At 32.4% G+C, this 14,358-nt stretch overlaps 2 protein-coding genes and 1 pseudogene across 7 annotated transcripts; 1 reads left to right on the top strand and 2 right to left on the bottom strand.

Annotated features, from left to right (window-relative positions):
• Positions 1–227: 227 nt before the first annotated feature.
• LOC100800376 (SNF1-related protein kinase regulatory subunit gamma-1-like) lies at positions 228–5,399 on the bottom strand. 6 transcript variants are annotated; one of them, XM_041005190.1, is made up of 7 exons: positions 5,250–5,397; positions 4,168–4,344; positions 3,610–4,052; positions 2,973–3,239; positions 2,724–2,896; positions 1,557–1,873; positions 228–1,464 (listed from the first exon to the last, which is right to left on the bottom strand). In XM_041005190.1, exons 2-6 carry the CDS (start codon positions 4,334–4,336, stop codon positions 1,594–1,596), a joined length of 1,332 nt encoding a protein of 443 aa, XP_040861124.1. In that variant the 5' UTR covers positions 4,337–4,344; positions 5,250–5,397; the 3' UTR covers positions 228–1,464; positions 1,557–1,593. The 6 variants fall into 6 exon arrangements, with proteins under 6 accessions (XP_040861124.1, XP_040861120.1, XP_003517936.1 ...); XM_041005186.1 differs by having other exon boundaries at positions 228–1,397; XM_003517888.5 differs by lacking the exon at positions 228–1,464 and having other exon boundaries at positions 1,515–1,873; positions 4,168–4,338; positions 5,250–5,399.
• LOC100798966 (pentatricopeptide repeat-containing protein At2g02750-like) lies at positions 448–1,493 on the top strand (annotated as a pseudogene).
• Positions 5,400–13,830: 8,431 nt separating the features above from the next.
• Positions 13,831–14,358, bottom strand: LOC106799425 (uncharacterized). The gene has a single exon (XM_014777805.1). It carries the CDS (start codon positions 14,356–14,358, stop codon positions 13,831–13,833), a length of 528 nt encoding a protein of 175 aa, XP_014633291.1.

Raw genomic sequence — 14,358 nt, 5'->3', positions numbered from 1 at the left:
TCATTTTGCCCTGTGAATTTTTCAACCTCATACTTGGCCGAGCCCATTTCTTGAATCGAACTCAAAATCGTTCCACGCTCACCGCACTAATTTGTTGTGCCAAGATCAGATTTTACTCATAAGAGATATGAGTTTTTTGTTTGAACAAGAATAAGCAAATGCAGAAAAAGATGAACAAAAAAACTGCACATAACTGTGTTTTTTTACTAGAGTAAAAAATGCCACACTAAATCAACTCACGACAGTCACTTTTATTCAAAACTCTACAGATTCCTCCTCTGGGTACAATCTCTCTATTATGCAGAAAAAGAATAGAAGCACTACTCAAGCCTAGCTAACTTAACCAACTTAAAACTAACTAATTGTTAACTGTTATAACAAAATAACAAAAAAACAGAAAAGAAACTAAGCTGGTAAAATCTAAGAGAGACTAACTAATGGTTGTTAATGAACCAACATACAACATATTCAAAGTGTGGTTTTTGGCATTTTGCTTTTGAGGTTTTCAAGGGGGTGGAAGGGAATAGAAGAAATTTGATCACTTGGAATTCCATGATTGCGAGAATGATGTTGAATAAAGAGAGTGAGAGAGCAGTTGATATGTTTCAGAGGCTGGAATCTGAAGGGTTGAAGCCTGATTCAGCTACTTGGAATTCCATGATCAGTGGGTTCGCACAACTAGGGGTGTGTGGAGAAGCTTTTAAGTACTTTAGGGAAATGCAGTATGTTGGTGTGGCTCCATGTTTGAAAATTGTTACTAGCCTTTTGTCAGCATCTGCAAATTCATCTATGTTACGGCGTGGAAAAGAGATACATGGGTTTGCTTTAAGAACTGATATCAACAGGGATGATTTGTTGGCAACTGCTCTGGTTGATATATACATGAAATCTGGGCATCCTTCTTGGGCACGAGGAGTTTTTGATCAATTTGATGCAAAACCAGATGATCCGGCATTTTGGAATGCAATGATTGGTGGGTATGGAAGAAATAGAGACTATGAGTCTGCCTCTGAAATCTTTTTGATGAAATGCTGGAAGAAATGGTTCAACCAAACATGGCAACATTTGTTAGTGATTTATCTGCTTGCAGCCACATGGGTCAGGTTGATAGAGGGTTGCATTTTTTCAGAATGATGGGAAAAGAGTATGGCTTGCAGCCAAAGCCTGAGCATTTTGGTTGCATAGTTGATCTTTTAGGTCGATCTGGTCGATTGGGTGAAGCTTAAGACCTGATGCAGGAATTAGCAGAGCCTCCTGTATCTGTTTTTGCTTCTTTGCTTGGTGCTTGTAGGTGTTACCTAGATTCCAATCTTGGGGAAGAAATGGCCAAGAAGCTTCTAGATATAGAACCAGAAAACCCTGCTCCTCTGGTGGTATTGTCTAACATATATGTTGGGCTGGGAAGATGGAAGGAAGTGGAAAGAATAAGAGGGATGATCACGGATAAGGGACTGGACAAACTCTCTGGCTTTAGCATGATAGAACTTGCATGAGAAATACTTAAATAATAAAAATTCAAATGAAATGTTTTCTCAGATAACATAAGAGTTTCTTACATTTGGAGTGTTTCCTTTATTTAAACTTCCATAAAAATCACTGGTTCAACATCTCTTTCACCGCAAATCCATAGTAATCGTCAAAATTGTAAGGAGGTTCGGTGACAAAACAAGAGATCACATCTCTTAGTGTAATGACTCCAACTACTTCATCATGTCCATCTACCACATAAATCCTGTGAATAGACTGAGAAGCAAGAGTATGGATCACCCCCTGTAGTGTCGAGTCAGGCTTGCATGTTATGGGTTGGGTAACTTTTCCAGTTTGAAGGGATGACGAGACAATTTTCTTCATGAAATCCATCACAGTCAACTTCCTGAAAATCAAAATAGAGGAGCAGTGAAGGAGAACATTTCAGTTAAGTAATTAGTTCACTTACAAGTTACAAGTTTCTGTAATGATCAGAGATGCGCTAAGAATGTGTTTGGATGAAAGAATTTTAAATTTTGAGAAATTTTAAATTCTAAGAATTTTAATTACTTCAATTGAAATTCTTTTATTTTCAAAATTTTATGTTTGAATAAAAAAAATTAAAATTGTGTGGGCGAAAAAGGGATGAAGGTTATAATGGAAATAAAGGAACGTTTTGAAGAGTTTTTTTGTCAAGAAATGAATTTCAATTTCTCACCTTTTAGAAGGAAATTAAAATTCCACAAATTTTATTGTTTAAAATTTTGTTTTAAAATTCCAAAAATTTAAATTCTTCATAAAAAAACACCCAAATAATAAATTTTAGATCAAAAAAATTTAAATTCTCTGATAAATTACTTTCCTCAGTAAAAATTCTCTATCCAAGTGCACCCTAATTGTTTGTTTTCCTAAATTTAAAAAATAAAAATCACCTCATACACTCACTAATACCCATTTATATGAGGTAGATAATCATATAGCCCTGGTTGATTATATATTCTTTTTAAATTTGTTCTCATTTGTTTGGTTATCTTCTTTTTTGTTTTTACCGAAAATGCTAGTATCTTGTATTTTTGAGTTTCCCTCATCACCAGTTTTATGTGCTTCTTGCCTTCTCCCAAAGAGAATTTTATTGTTGAAACTGTAAAATACATTTTCATCTGATTTTGGAGTTGGTACGGAGTGGCATATATGTCTCACTAATTATTGTCAAAGAAGTATCCCATGCAGGTTCAAGATTTTTTACTTTGTCTTACCTAAAATTGGTGAAAAGCTCTGGCCTTAGAAGCAAGTGTCTGATGTCTCGTATGCTCAAGTTTCCAACAATTCTCTTCTTTGGCCCCTCTATTACAGGAAGACCACCAATTCGATTATCCTTCATCTGCTTGAAAGCTTCAAGAATCAATTCATTGCTCTGGATGCTAATAACCTGGACAGAAAGAAAAATGAAGACTTCAAAACCTTCATGCCAAAGGAAGCTAAAAATTTAAAACATGAATCCTTGCCTCATCGGTAGACATAAATGGAAGTCCCAGATCAGATATACACTTTTCAGCAATGCAGTCAAACCAATCTCTTCCTTTGCATCCCTCGAGCCCTTGGACAACTGCTGATTGAGTAATGAAATTTACAATGTCAGGTCTACCTGGTTCTATCACAGGCACATTCCTCAGCCTATACTTTGAGAGAAGCAGCAGGACAGTCAGCATAGCACTGTTTCTTGCAACTGGAACAAAAGGTGCCCATCGGTATGATTTAATTATTGATCGCACCTGAAACCAAAAATCAACATAAATGTATCTTTTTCTTTCCAATGTGGAGGTATGGAAAGAATTCTACTGACCTATAATTAGCTCAATTTATGTAAAAATAAAATTCCCAAATGGATTATGCAAGAATACAACCATCATTTTTCTGTTAAATGGATATGATTGACTCAAGCACAACAAAAGCCAAATTAATAGCTAACTAGCCTAGCTCTGCTGGCACTGGCCTCCTCTATTAGTGAGATATCCTAACTTAAAAAGATTTTTTCCCAACCAAGCAAGACAAAAATGCCCATACCTAGAGAAAATGTTAGCATAAGCATAAAAGCCGAGAACTTGCAGTTAGTTCCAGAATCTCTGGCATTATCATGCTTACCGTTGTTGACTTGAAGGGTTCTTCTTCCAGTATTATTTTGTAGAAGTCCTCTCCCAGGTTATCAGCAGCTTGAGGTGCATCTTTAGCCATCACTTTATCTGCAGCAACACCACCTGCCAGTGCAGCACCTGCTGCAGCAGTGGTTAGCCCAGCAATTGCTGCAGGACCTGTCAGTCCCAATGCTAGTGCTCCCAAAGCACCAGCAGCTCCTGCACCAACTCCAGCAGCTGTTGCTGTACCTGCCAATAGTGCAGCTTGTGCAAGTTCTGCACCCTCCAGCACCCAGAGAATGATGGCTGAATAATCTATGATGCCAAGATACCTACTTCTCCAATCTGAACTATTAGATGCATCTGGGTCTTTAACTGGAGCTGCTAAAATGTTGCTTTCAGATAGAATCTTAACTGCTTCACCAACGGGTGTGTCTGCTAGAATTTCAATTACTACCAAAGTATTTTTTACATGTTAGTGCTTTTGGCCATGAAGATCATTGATTCACATTAAATGCATAAGGTGATAGTGATGGAGTGAATGCTTTTTTTATGGTTAACCCCTTACCTTTTCCGCTAGGAACTGCAGGAAAAGAAGAAACAGGAATCTTTGCAAATGCATCTGTCAAGGTCTCCTGCAGTGACAGCGGTAGCTTCTTTCTGGATTGTATGGTTTCGAAATAGGCATCACACTTTGGAAGTGGGGTGCTTGTTCTGAACTCTTGTTCTTGCGCCATATCTGGAACTAAAGACACGTATTGGTATTGATTGATGTTTCAATAATTTTCTTGAAATTACAGAATTGTAGACGTAGAAATATCTAGACCCTCTACATGGTTTACATAAAAAATAAAGCTATCGCTTTCTGGAGTCAAAAGTTAGCAGGAATAATGGGATGTTCTTACATTTTTTTTACAGCTTTTGAGACCACACCCAACACAACGCTTTTGAACTGTTAAGATTGAACAGATTCTATTGTCATTTTGGTTCATTCATCTCTCAGATCTTAATCTCCCCCTGGATTTTGTTTCTCTCGAATATCAAAATGAAATGACCCGTGACTGAAAATCCTAGATGGCTTGATAGCATGGTTTCATGTGGCAATTCTATGTATTACATTTTCTTTGGTTGGAGGTCATACTCTGTTCATATTGGAAAGTGACTTGGTATGATACCCCTGCAAGATTCAACTATGTAACTCTTCGATCTATTCATCGTCTAGAGGAACTAGTATTCATAATTACTCATCTCCTATATCATATAGGACGATAGGCCATAATTGGCATTTCCCCCTAATATGATGTTTGATTGGTATGGCGAAATCAAAATAATTGTGTATCATAAACGGATGAATCTAAATTACAATAATTTGGTTGAGAAATTGTTTATCATAGGAAACATAAAATGATTGTGTCAACCACAAAAATAATAATACACTTCTAAATTGTTTCATGAAATGCTTCTAAATTGTAATGCAAGAACAATAGATTTTGATTTGAAAACATGAAATCATCATGAAAAGATAAATAAATGGAGACCGATTGAACTTACTGCTTGAAATTATGATGCATGAATAACAGAATTTGATTTGGAACCATGAAACTATACATGAAAAGATAAATGAATGGAGATAGATAGAATATGACGTACCTATCAGTATGTGAATGAATGCCAACAGATTCAGACCCTTGGAGTTTTAATTCTGTGGTCTATTGTAAAAAGCAGTTATATGTGGTTTTTTTGAATGACTGCTGGGTGTTTCTAGCAATGCCAAGTGTTGTTAGAGGAAATGTGTCAATGGCTGGTTGAACCATTTGTTAACTGCTAATTGCTTTTCATTCCATGAAGCACTATACCGTTTTGATCGTGTCTTACTCTTTACCTCTGATCTTCACGTCAACAAACACCTCCAGCAAACTTAGCAGGCCCAAAATTGACCCCTAAGCCCAATGGCCCACGTATCTTACGGTGTAAAATTAGAGGTAACAAAATAGATTACACTAATCCGATCAGTGCAAACCCATCCGATAAAATATAGAGTTCGGCCTTAATTCTTTTAGTCCAAATTAAATAGGGATTTTTTTGGCGTGATCCAATCATGGAGACTTTTATCAACAGGGTGTAATTTTTATTTTTTTTTTCATTTTTTCATTTGGGGATCTATTTTAAATTATTATAAAAAATGGAATAAGTGATGTTCTGAATTAGGAGTCATAACATCTGTTACGACTTATTATTTTTTTATTTTTTTAACTATAATTGTAAAAAAAATTATGATTTCAGTTTAATTTTTTTATTTATGACTTTAAAGTCATATTTTTTTTAAAATTTTTTGTTTTTTAGGATTTTTTATTTATTTGTATTTTTTTCTTTTGCTTTAAGTTTTTTTTAAAATTATTAATGATTTTATTTATTTAATTATTAAATAAATATTTTTAATTTTACTTGTTATTAGTTTTATTTAATATCTTGTATATATTTATTATATGGTTTTATTTAATATCTTATATATTTTTTTAATATTGTTTTATTTAAAATATTTTATGTATTTTTAATATTGTTTTATTTAATATTTTTTTGAATATTTTGTTTTATTTTAAATACTTAAATTTAAAAAAAAAATATTAAAATATTTTGTTACTAATATTACCTTATAATTTATGAAATAATATATTTATTTTATATAAAGGAATTTACTATTAACAACATCTAATAATTTAGTAATAAAAGTAGTTATTAAATTAAAAACAACATAATATATGAATATAAAATTTACAATACAAATTGAAGAGAAACATAAAAAGTAGAAATTATATTAGTCGTCTACTTGTTTGTATGAATATTTACTATGATTATGTTAAAAAAATATGTAATTTTTATTTAAATGTTTTGGATTTTTAAATTTACTTGTTTTAATTTTTTTATAAAAAATTTAAATATTTATATTATTTCTTTCATTTATAAAAAAAATTAAATTCAATAACATTATTTAAAAAATATTTAAATTTTAAATATACAAAATATATTAAATATAACATTATTCAAAAGTTATATAAAATATTTTAAATAAAACAATATTAAAAAATATATAACATATTAAATAAAATCATATAAAAAATATTAAATAAAACAATAATAAGTATAACTTAAAATAATTATTTAATAATTAAATAAATAAAATTATTTACAATTTTTTTAAAAAATTGAAAGCAAAAGAAAAGAAAATACAAATAAATAAAAAATCCTAAAATAAAAACTAAAAAAGATACTACTTAGTAAAAAAAAACTTACAATTTGAAGATGGTACATAAATAAATAAATAAAAATATATATAATTTTGAAGTCGTAAATAGAAAACATTAATCTGAAGTCGTAAAAATTTTTATAATTTTAATTAAAAAAAATAAAAAATCATAACAGATCGTATGATTTTAATTTAGAAGTCATAATATCGATTATGACTTATCTTATTTTAGATAATAATTTAAGATGGATCCCAACTAAAAAAAATTGAAAAAAAAACAGAAAAGAATTTACACCCTTTTATAAAAGTCCCTCCAATCATGACCCTATGCCAGAGGTAAGGTGGCAGAAACTCAAAAAAATCACTTAAACTTCATTTTGTAGACCTGAACTAAATTTAAACTTTTTTGTACGGCCCATTATACCATACAACCTGCATGTTGTCGGCCTGCGTTAGACCAAATAGTCCATTTTGTCACCTACATATAAAAGGCAGTTATTGACTTTTTTATTTTATTTTTTTCATATGAAATTATACATTGACTAAAATGAGTAGCAGCATTTAGGAAAACAGAAATGTTAATTGTTACGAACTCTTTGTAAAATTCATACGAAGCTTAATTTCCGTCGAATCTCACCTTACATTTTTTAATTGCTTTTTATCAACAGTTAGTCTTAAAAAAAATGTGATCCTTTCACCTTAACTTTTGTGCAATTCGTGCAAAGATTATCTGTATTATAGATAAAAGGATTAGGATATTTCGATGTACACATTTTATATTCATTTTATCCTTATAACTATATTTATAAATTATTATTTTATTTCTATAACTATTTTCATAATCACTCACTAACTTCTATTATCTTTCTTTTTATTTTAAAAAAATATAAAAAAAAAACAGTTAGACATGAATTATCTGTTTCTCCCTAGTTCCTAATAAATAAATAGCAATAGTGTTTTTCCTATTTCACTTCATAATTGTTTTTTTATATAAAATATTACTTAACCAATAAAAAGGTCATTCACCCTGAGTTCGTACTGTGTCGTGTCTAAAACTTTCATAATTATTGCTATTTGGTACGGTCTTTTTGAATTTTATTTCTTGAAGTTATTTTGTACCAAAAGAAGTGCATTATATTGAGATTATTGGTCCAGTTATGATCCAAAAATGAAAGGATTTTGCTTGGATTAGCCATTAAATTTAGAGACATGTGTAGTTGAGATACTAACACACATTGAATTTATGGGAAAAAAAACTGGATTTGATCCCGCAAATTACTCTCTTAGAGATGACAAAATTTTTTAAATATAACTAATTTTTTTTTCGACTAAGGTTAGTTCTATAATTGATTTAAAGGATTGAATCTCATAGAAATACTTTAAATACTATTAGAGAGTCTAAGATCCTAATTACAATAATATCAAATAAAAAAACATTAAATTTATCAACAATCATATTATAACTTATAGCATTTTTATCTCCTTTTCACTTTAAATTTGTTTCTCACTCTCTTTTTTCCATTTTATCATATCATATTATTTATCATGTTATTTCTCTCCCAACATCACATTTTCTGAAATTAACATTTCATGTTTAGAGGGGGAGAAAGCCTACTTACTCTCTTGATTTGGGTGAGAACTATATTAGATGATTCAGGATTACGGTAATTCTTATTAATTTCTAGCTACATAATATATTGAAACCATAATTAAGTGTTATTAATTTTTCACATATATTAAAATACTTGAATACATATCATATATATAGAAATTAGTCAAGAATAGCAGGAATGATAGACACGTGATATATGGTTTCGAACTATTTAATATTTTCTCCAAAGATATATGCAATCAAAATGAGACTTGCTCGATGCTCTTTCTTCCTTTTCTAGTTAATGATTTTCACATAATTTTCTCATAGAGGAAGTGATATGGGAAGTTTGATCTTATTTCAACATATAAGCTGCTTGTCATCTTCTCATCATTCCCAAATTCATACATGTTTTTTTGGTGAACCAAATTCTAACATGTTTATCTCTCTTTCACATTTTGGTCACTTGTTACCGTAATTAATAACGTCGAGTTGGACTACGGGCTAGTATAGCTAGTACATGCTAGAGAATCATCCCCCTCAACCCTCAAGGGAAACTTTATCAAATCCCTTCCTTATAGCATGGGAAGGTTGCTCATTTCATATATCAAATCCCTTCTTTCATTTTAATAAAGTCATCTATATATCTATCAAAATTTTATATTTTATATTTTCTAATTTTATATGTTTGTCTCCCTTCACTTACTTTCATATAAAGATATATAATAAATAAATTCATCTCCTTATTTTAATATTTTTATCTCTTACTTTTATGTGTTTTCACTTTTCTTATATATTTATTATTGTTTTATTTACATATCAATTTATTAGATTTATTTTTCTAAATAAATTGTTTTTACTGATCCCGGGTCCTAGAACCACCACCGCGTATATATCTCAACAATAACAATAAATAAATAAATAAATGTCATTAACAGAATAACAGCTTCATTAATTATACAAAGGGATGCATCATTATACCACAACTCTTTCCTCTTTCATGTTGTTAACAAAAAAAGTATACCATACAACATAAAGAAAAGGTGTCCTGCTCAATAATCACCGGAAACACATTACGCTAGATTATCAAGAGGGGTTATGAAAAAAATACATGGATCCATGATAAGCAACGAAATTGATGAGTCTAAGGAATTGTTGGTTTTGTGTTCTTCCTCAACTAAATTACCGTTTCCCTTTTGGGACCTTAGGTTTCTTGTCAGATGGTGAGAAGATAATATAATTTCTGATTTGGTATATTGGGGGCCACAACTTTGCTTTTGGTTTTAACCTATTAGAGTTCTCATTATTCTTTAACAAGCCAAATTGGTTTCTGCTTATCAAGCTCATATTAATTTCTGATGATAGTCCAATAGGCTCACCAAATTATATCACTTTTATTGAGCTCATAAATATAAATAACTAATATAAATGATAAATATAATATGTAGTACACACTAATTAATTAATTAGGAATTATAAAATTTCTAACAATCTCTCACTTGAGTTTCATATTAACCTTAATCATTTATATTGCAAAAGTCTCTAGGCGCACAACTGTATGTTATTTACTTTTAGACTTTCCTTAAACAATTTAGTCCATCTTATATAGTAACACAAAAACATTGCAGTTTTCCTCACAATCCAACGTGATTGAGCCACAATGATCACCAATGTCACGTATACTTGATGACATAGATCAAATATGGATAAGCGACATGAAAATAACATGCGATGTGATCTCATTCATGTTCATTTCTAACTAGTTCAAACTTTATTCTTTATAGAGATCAATCCAAACACAATATAAATATTGTAAACAAAACAAGCTCAGAATTAAATGATAACCTTCAACTTTATTTTATAGAAAATCAATCTATACAAATATCTTAAAAACATAAGGCATATATAGAACATAAATGGGACTCCCACTAAACTAAGGTACTATAAGGAATCAATCCCATATGAGTAGTGTGCTCATGAAAAACTTTAGGTACCAAACCTTTCATAAGTGGGTCAGCTAGCATATCATTAGTCCTTAAATGTTCTATGGAAATTTGTCTATTCAGAACTCTTTCTTTAACAACCAAAAGCTTGATGTCAATAAAATTTGATTTGGTTGCACTCCTATTGTTGTTGGAGTAAAGAACTGCTGAGTTATTGTCACAATAAATCTTTAATGGTCTTTCAATGTCATCAACCACACGCAAACCAGTGATAAAATTTCTCAGCCATATCCCATGGTTGGATGCCTCAAAACAAGCAATGAAATCTGTGGCCATGGTCAAAGAGGCTTTGAGAGTTTGTTTAGCAGACTTCCAAGAGATAGCTCCTCCAGCCAGCATAAATATGTATCTAGATGTGGAGTGTTTGCTATCTTGACATCCAGCAAAATTAGAGTCCGAGTAACCAATGATCTCCAAATTCTCAGACTTTTGATAAGTGAGCATGTATCCTTTTGTTCTCTTTAGGTAACGCATCACACGTTTTGCTGCTTTCCAATGCTGCATTCCAGGATTACTCAAATATTTTCCTAGAACTCCTACTACAAATGTGATATCGGGATGAGTGCAAACTTGAGCGTACATTAGACTTCCTACTGCTAATGCATAATGAATCTTTTGCATCTTTATTCTTTCAAGGTAATTATTGGGGCATTGTTTGAGACTAAATTTGTCTCCTTTAGCTATCGGGGGTATCTCCTGGTTTACTATCTTTCATGTCGAATCTATCTAGGACCTTATCGATATAACTCTCTTGTGATAACCTTAGGATACCTTGAGAGCGATCTCTTAGTATCTTGATTCCTAATACAAAAAAGGTTTCCCCAAGATCTTTCATCTCAAAATTTTTCGTCAAAAATTTCTTAGTCTCTTGTAAGAAGCTTATATCGTTGCTAGCAAGCAGTATATCATCGACATATAACATCAAGAATGAGTATTTACTCCCACTAAACTTGTGGTATACACAATCATCAACTGCATTTTCCTCAAAACCATATGAGGTAATGACTTGATGGAACTTGTAATACCATTGATGGGAAGCTTGTTTCAAACCATAAATGGATTTATTTAGTTTGCAAACCATAGATTTTGAGTCACCTAATACAAAGTTTTCTGGTTGCATCACATAAATTGTTTCTTCAATGTCACCATTTAGAAACGCAGTCTTAACATCTATCTGATGTAGCTCTAAATCATAATGAGCTACCAGTGTCATTATTGTTCTAAAAGAATCCTTTGAAGATACTGGAGAAAAAGTTTCTTTATAGTCAATGCCTTCCTTTTGGGTAAATCCTTTAGTGACTAGACGAGCCTTATATCTCTCGACATTGCCCTTTGAATCCCTTTTGGTTTTAAATATCCATTTGCAACCAATAGGTTTCACACTTTCAGGCAATTCGATGAGATCCCAAACGTCATTGTCTTGCATAGATTTCATCTCATCCTTCATGGCATTGATCCAATTTTGAGAGTTAGAACTACGCATGGCTTGATAGAAGTTAATTGGATCATCCTCTGTTAAACCAATGTCATCCTCATGTTCTTGGAGAAAGATAATATAATCATCAGGGATTGCTCTTCTCCTCTCTCTATCAAATCTCCTTAATGGAACTTCTTGAGATTGTTGAGGTTGTTGTATAGGTATTTGAGGAAGAACCTCATCATTGTCTTGTTCTTGAACAATGTCATCAATAATAGTTTGAACATTATTTTCTATTATTGGAGTTATTTCTTGAACAACAATAGGTATGAGGACTTGAACACTGTCAATAACAGGTTCTTCCTCAAAGACAACTTTCCTTATGTTCTCTTCCTTCCCAAACTCAACTTCCTCAAGAAACCTTGCATTTCCCGTTTCAAATATTGATCTTAAAGTGGGATCATAAAACTTATAGCCCCGAGAGCGTTCAGCATAGCCAACAAAAAAATAGCTAATTGTACTTGAATCCAGCTTTCTTTCATGTGGCCTATAAGGTCGAGCCTCAGCCGGACAACCCCAAATATGAAAATGATTAATGCTTGGCCTTTTGCCAGTCCAAAGTTTATAAGGGGTTTTATTAAGTGCTTTACTTGACACCCTATTAAGGATGTAAGCTGCGGTCTTTAAGGCTTCTCCCCAAAGTGACTCTGGCAAAGAAGAATGACTAACCATACTTCTCACCATATCCTTAAGAGTTCGGTTTCGTTGTTCTGCAACATCATTCATGCTAGGTTTGCTTGGCATAGTGTATTGCGGAACAATTCCACATTCTTTGAGAAAAAACGCAAAAGGTCCTGGACATTGTTCTCCTGATCCATCATATCTAACATACTACTTACCACCACGGTCAGATTTGACAACCTTAATTTTCTTTCCAAGTTGAAGTTCAACTTCAGCCTTGAAACTCTTAAAAACTTCTAAGGATTGGGATTTCTTATGTATCAAATAAAGGTAACCGTATCTAGAGTAGTCATCTATGAACGAGATAAAGTATTTTTGCCCATTCCAAGAAGGTGTTGGAAAAGGACCACAAATGTCCGTATGTACCAGTTCTAAGATGTCTTTAGCTCTTTTTGCACCTAATTTCGTTATGTTTGTTCGTTTTCCCTTTATGCATTCAACACAGACTTCAAAGTCTGATAAATCTAACGGTTCAAGAATCTCATCCGACACAAGTCTCTGAATTCTCGGTTTAGAAATATGACCTAAGCGTTTGTGCCATAAAGTGGTTGAATTCTCTTTTAATTTCCTTTTTGTACCATGTGAATTTGTTTGTAGTATTTCATTATAGGAACAATTAACATCCAACATATATAGATTATCAATTAAGGAACTGGAACCAATCAAATTTGAATTCTAGTAGAGACTAACTTTATTATTTCCAAATGAACAAGAAAAACCAAATTTGTCCAAACTAGAAATAGAAATTAAATTCCGTCTAAAAGACGGTACAACAAAAGTCTCATACAAATCCAAATAAAATCCAGTCTTTAACTGCAATCTAAAAGTTCCTATAGCCTCCACCACAACCCTTTTGTCATCGCCAACAAATATTAATCTTTCATCATCACTTGGCAGTCAGCTCCACAGGAAACCTTGCATGGTTACACTTATGTGAGTAGTAGCACCAGAATCTACCCACCAAGTATCTTTAGGTACAAAAGCTAAATTAACTTCAGAACAAACAAGAACAAGAGATTTACCTTTCTTTACACGCCATGTGGCGTACTTGGGACACTTTTTCTTCATGTGTCCAGACTTCTTGCAGAAGTAGCAGGTAAATTCCCCATTCTTCTTTGGTTCTTTTGCTAAGAGGACCCTTCAGCAGCACCCTTAGTTTTCTTTCTTTTCTTATTCTGAGAGGTGGAGCTTAAATGAGCATTTTCATATCTGTCTCTCTGCAGCCTCTCTTCCTCTTACACACAGTGAGATATAAGCTCATTAAGGGACCATTTGTCCTTCTGAGTGTTATAACTCACTTTGAATTGCCCAAAGTGTGCAGGAAGTGAGATCAAAACTAAATGCACGAGCGAGTCTTCACCAAGCTCTAACTTAAGTGCTTTTAGTTTAGATGCCAAGTTAGACATTTCCATTATGTACTCCCTTATATTACTTTTGCCCTTATACTTCATGGAGATGGGTTTAGCCAAAAGGTTACTCGTCTCTGCCTTCTCATTTTTGGCAAAGTACTGTTCAATTTCATCAATAAATTTCTTTGCATTTTCACCCTCAGAAATAGATCCCCGAAACGCTTCTGGAATAGAGCGCTTCATTATCATAATGCACATTAGATTGGAACGATCCCATTTCTCAATTTTTACCTCATTGGAGGCTTTCGAAGTGGAAGTGGGTCGTTCCATTCTTAGTGCCAAATCCAAATCCATACAGTCGAGAACAATTTCTATGACTTCCTTCCAAACCTGAAAATTTGTCCCATTCAGCAT

This window comes from Glycine max, chromosome 1 (assembly GCF_000004515.6).
Source record: "Glycine max cultivar Williams 82 chromosome 1, Glycine_max_v4.0, whole genome shotgun sequence".
Classification (NCBI taxonomy): domain Eukaryota; kingdom Viridiplantae; phylum Streptophyta; class Magnoliopsida; order Fabales; family Fabaceae; genus Glycine; species Glycine max.
The sequence above is the reverse complement of the archived record's forward strand: the minus strand, read 5'-3'. Positions and strand labels throughout refer to the sequence as shown.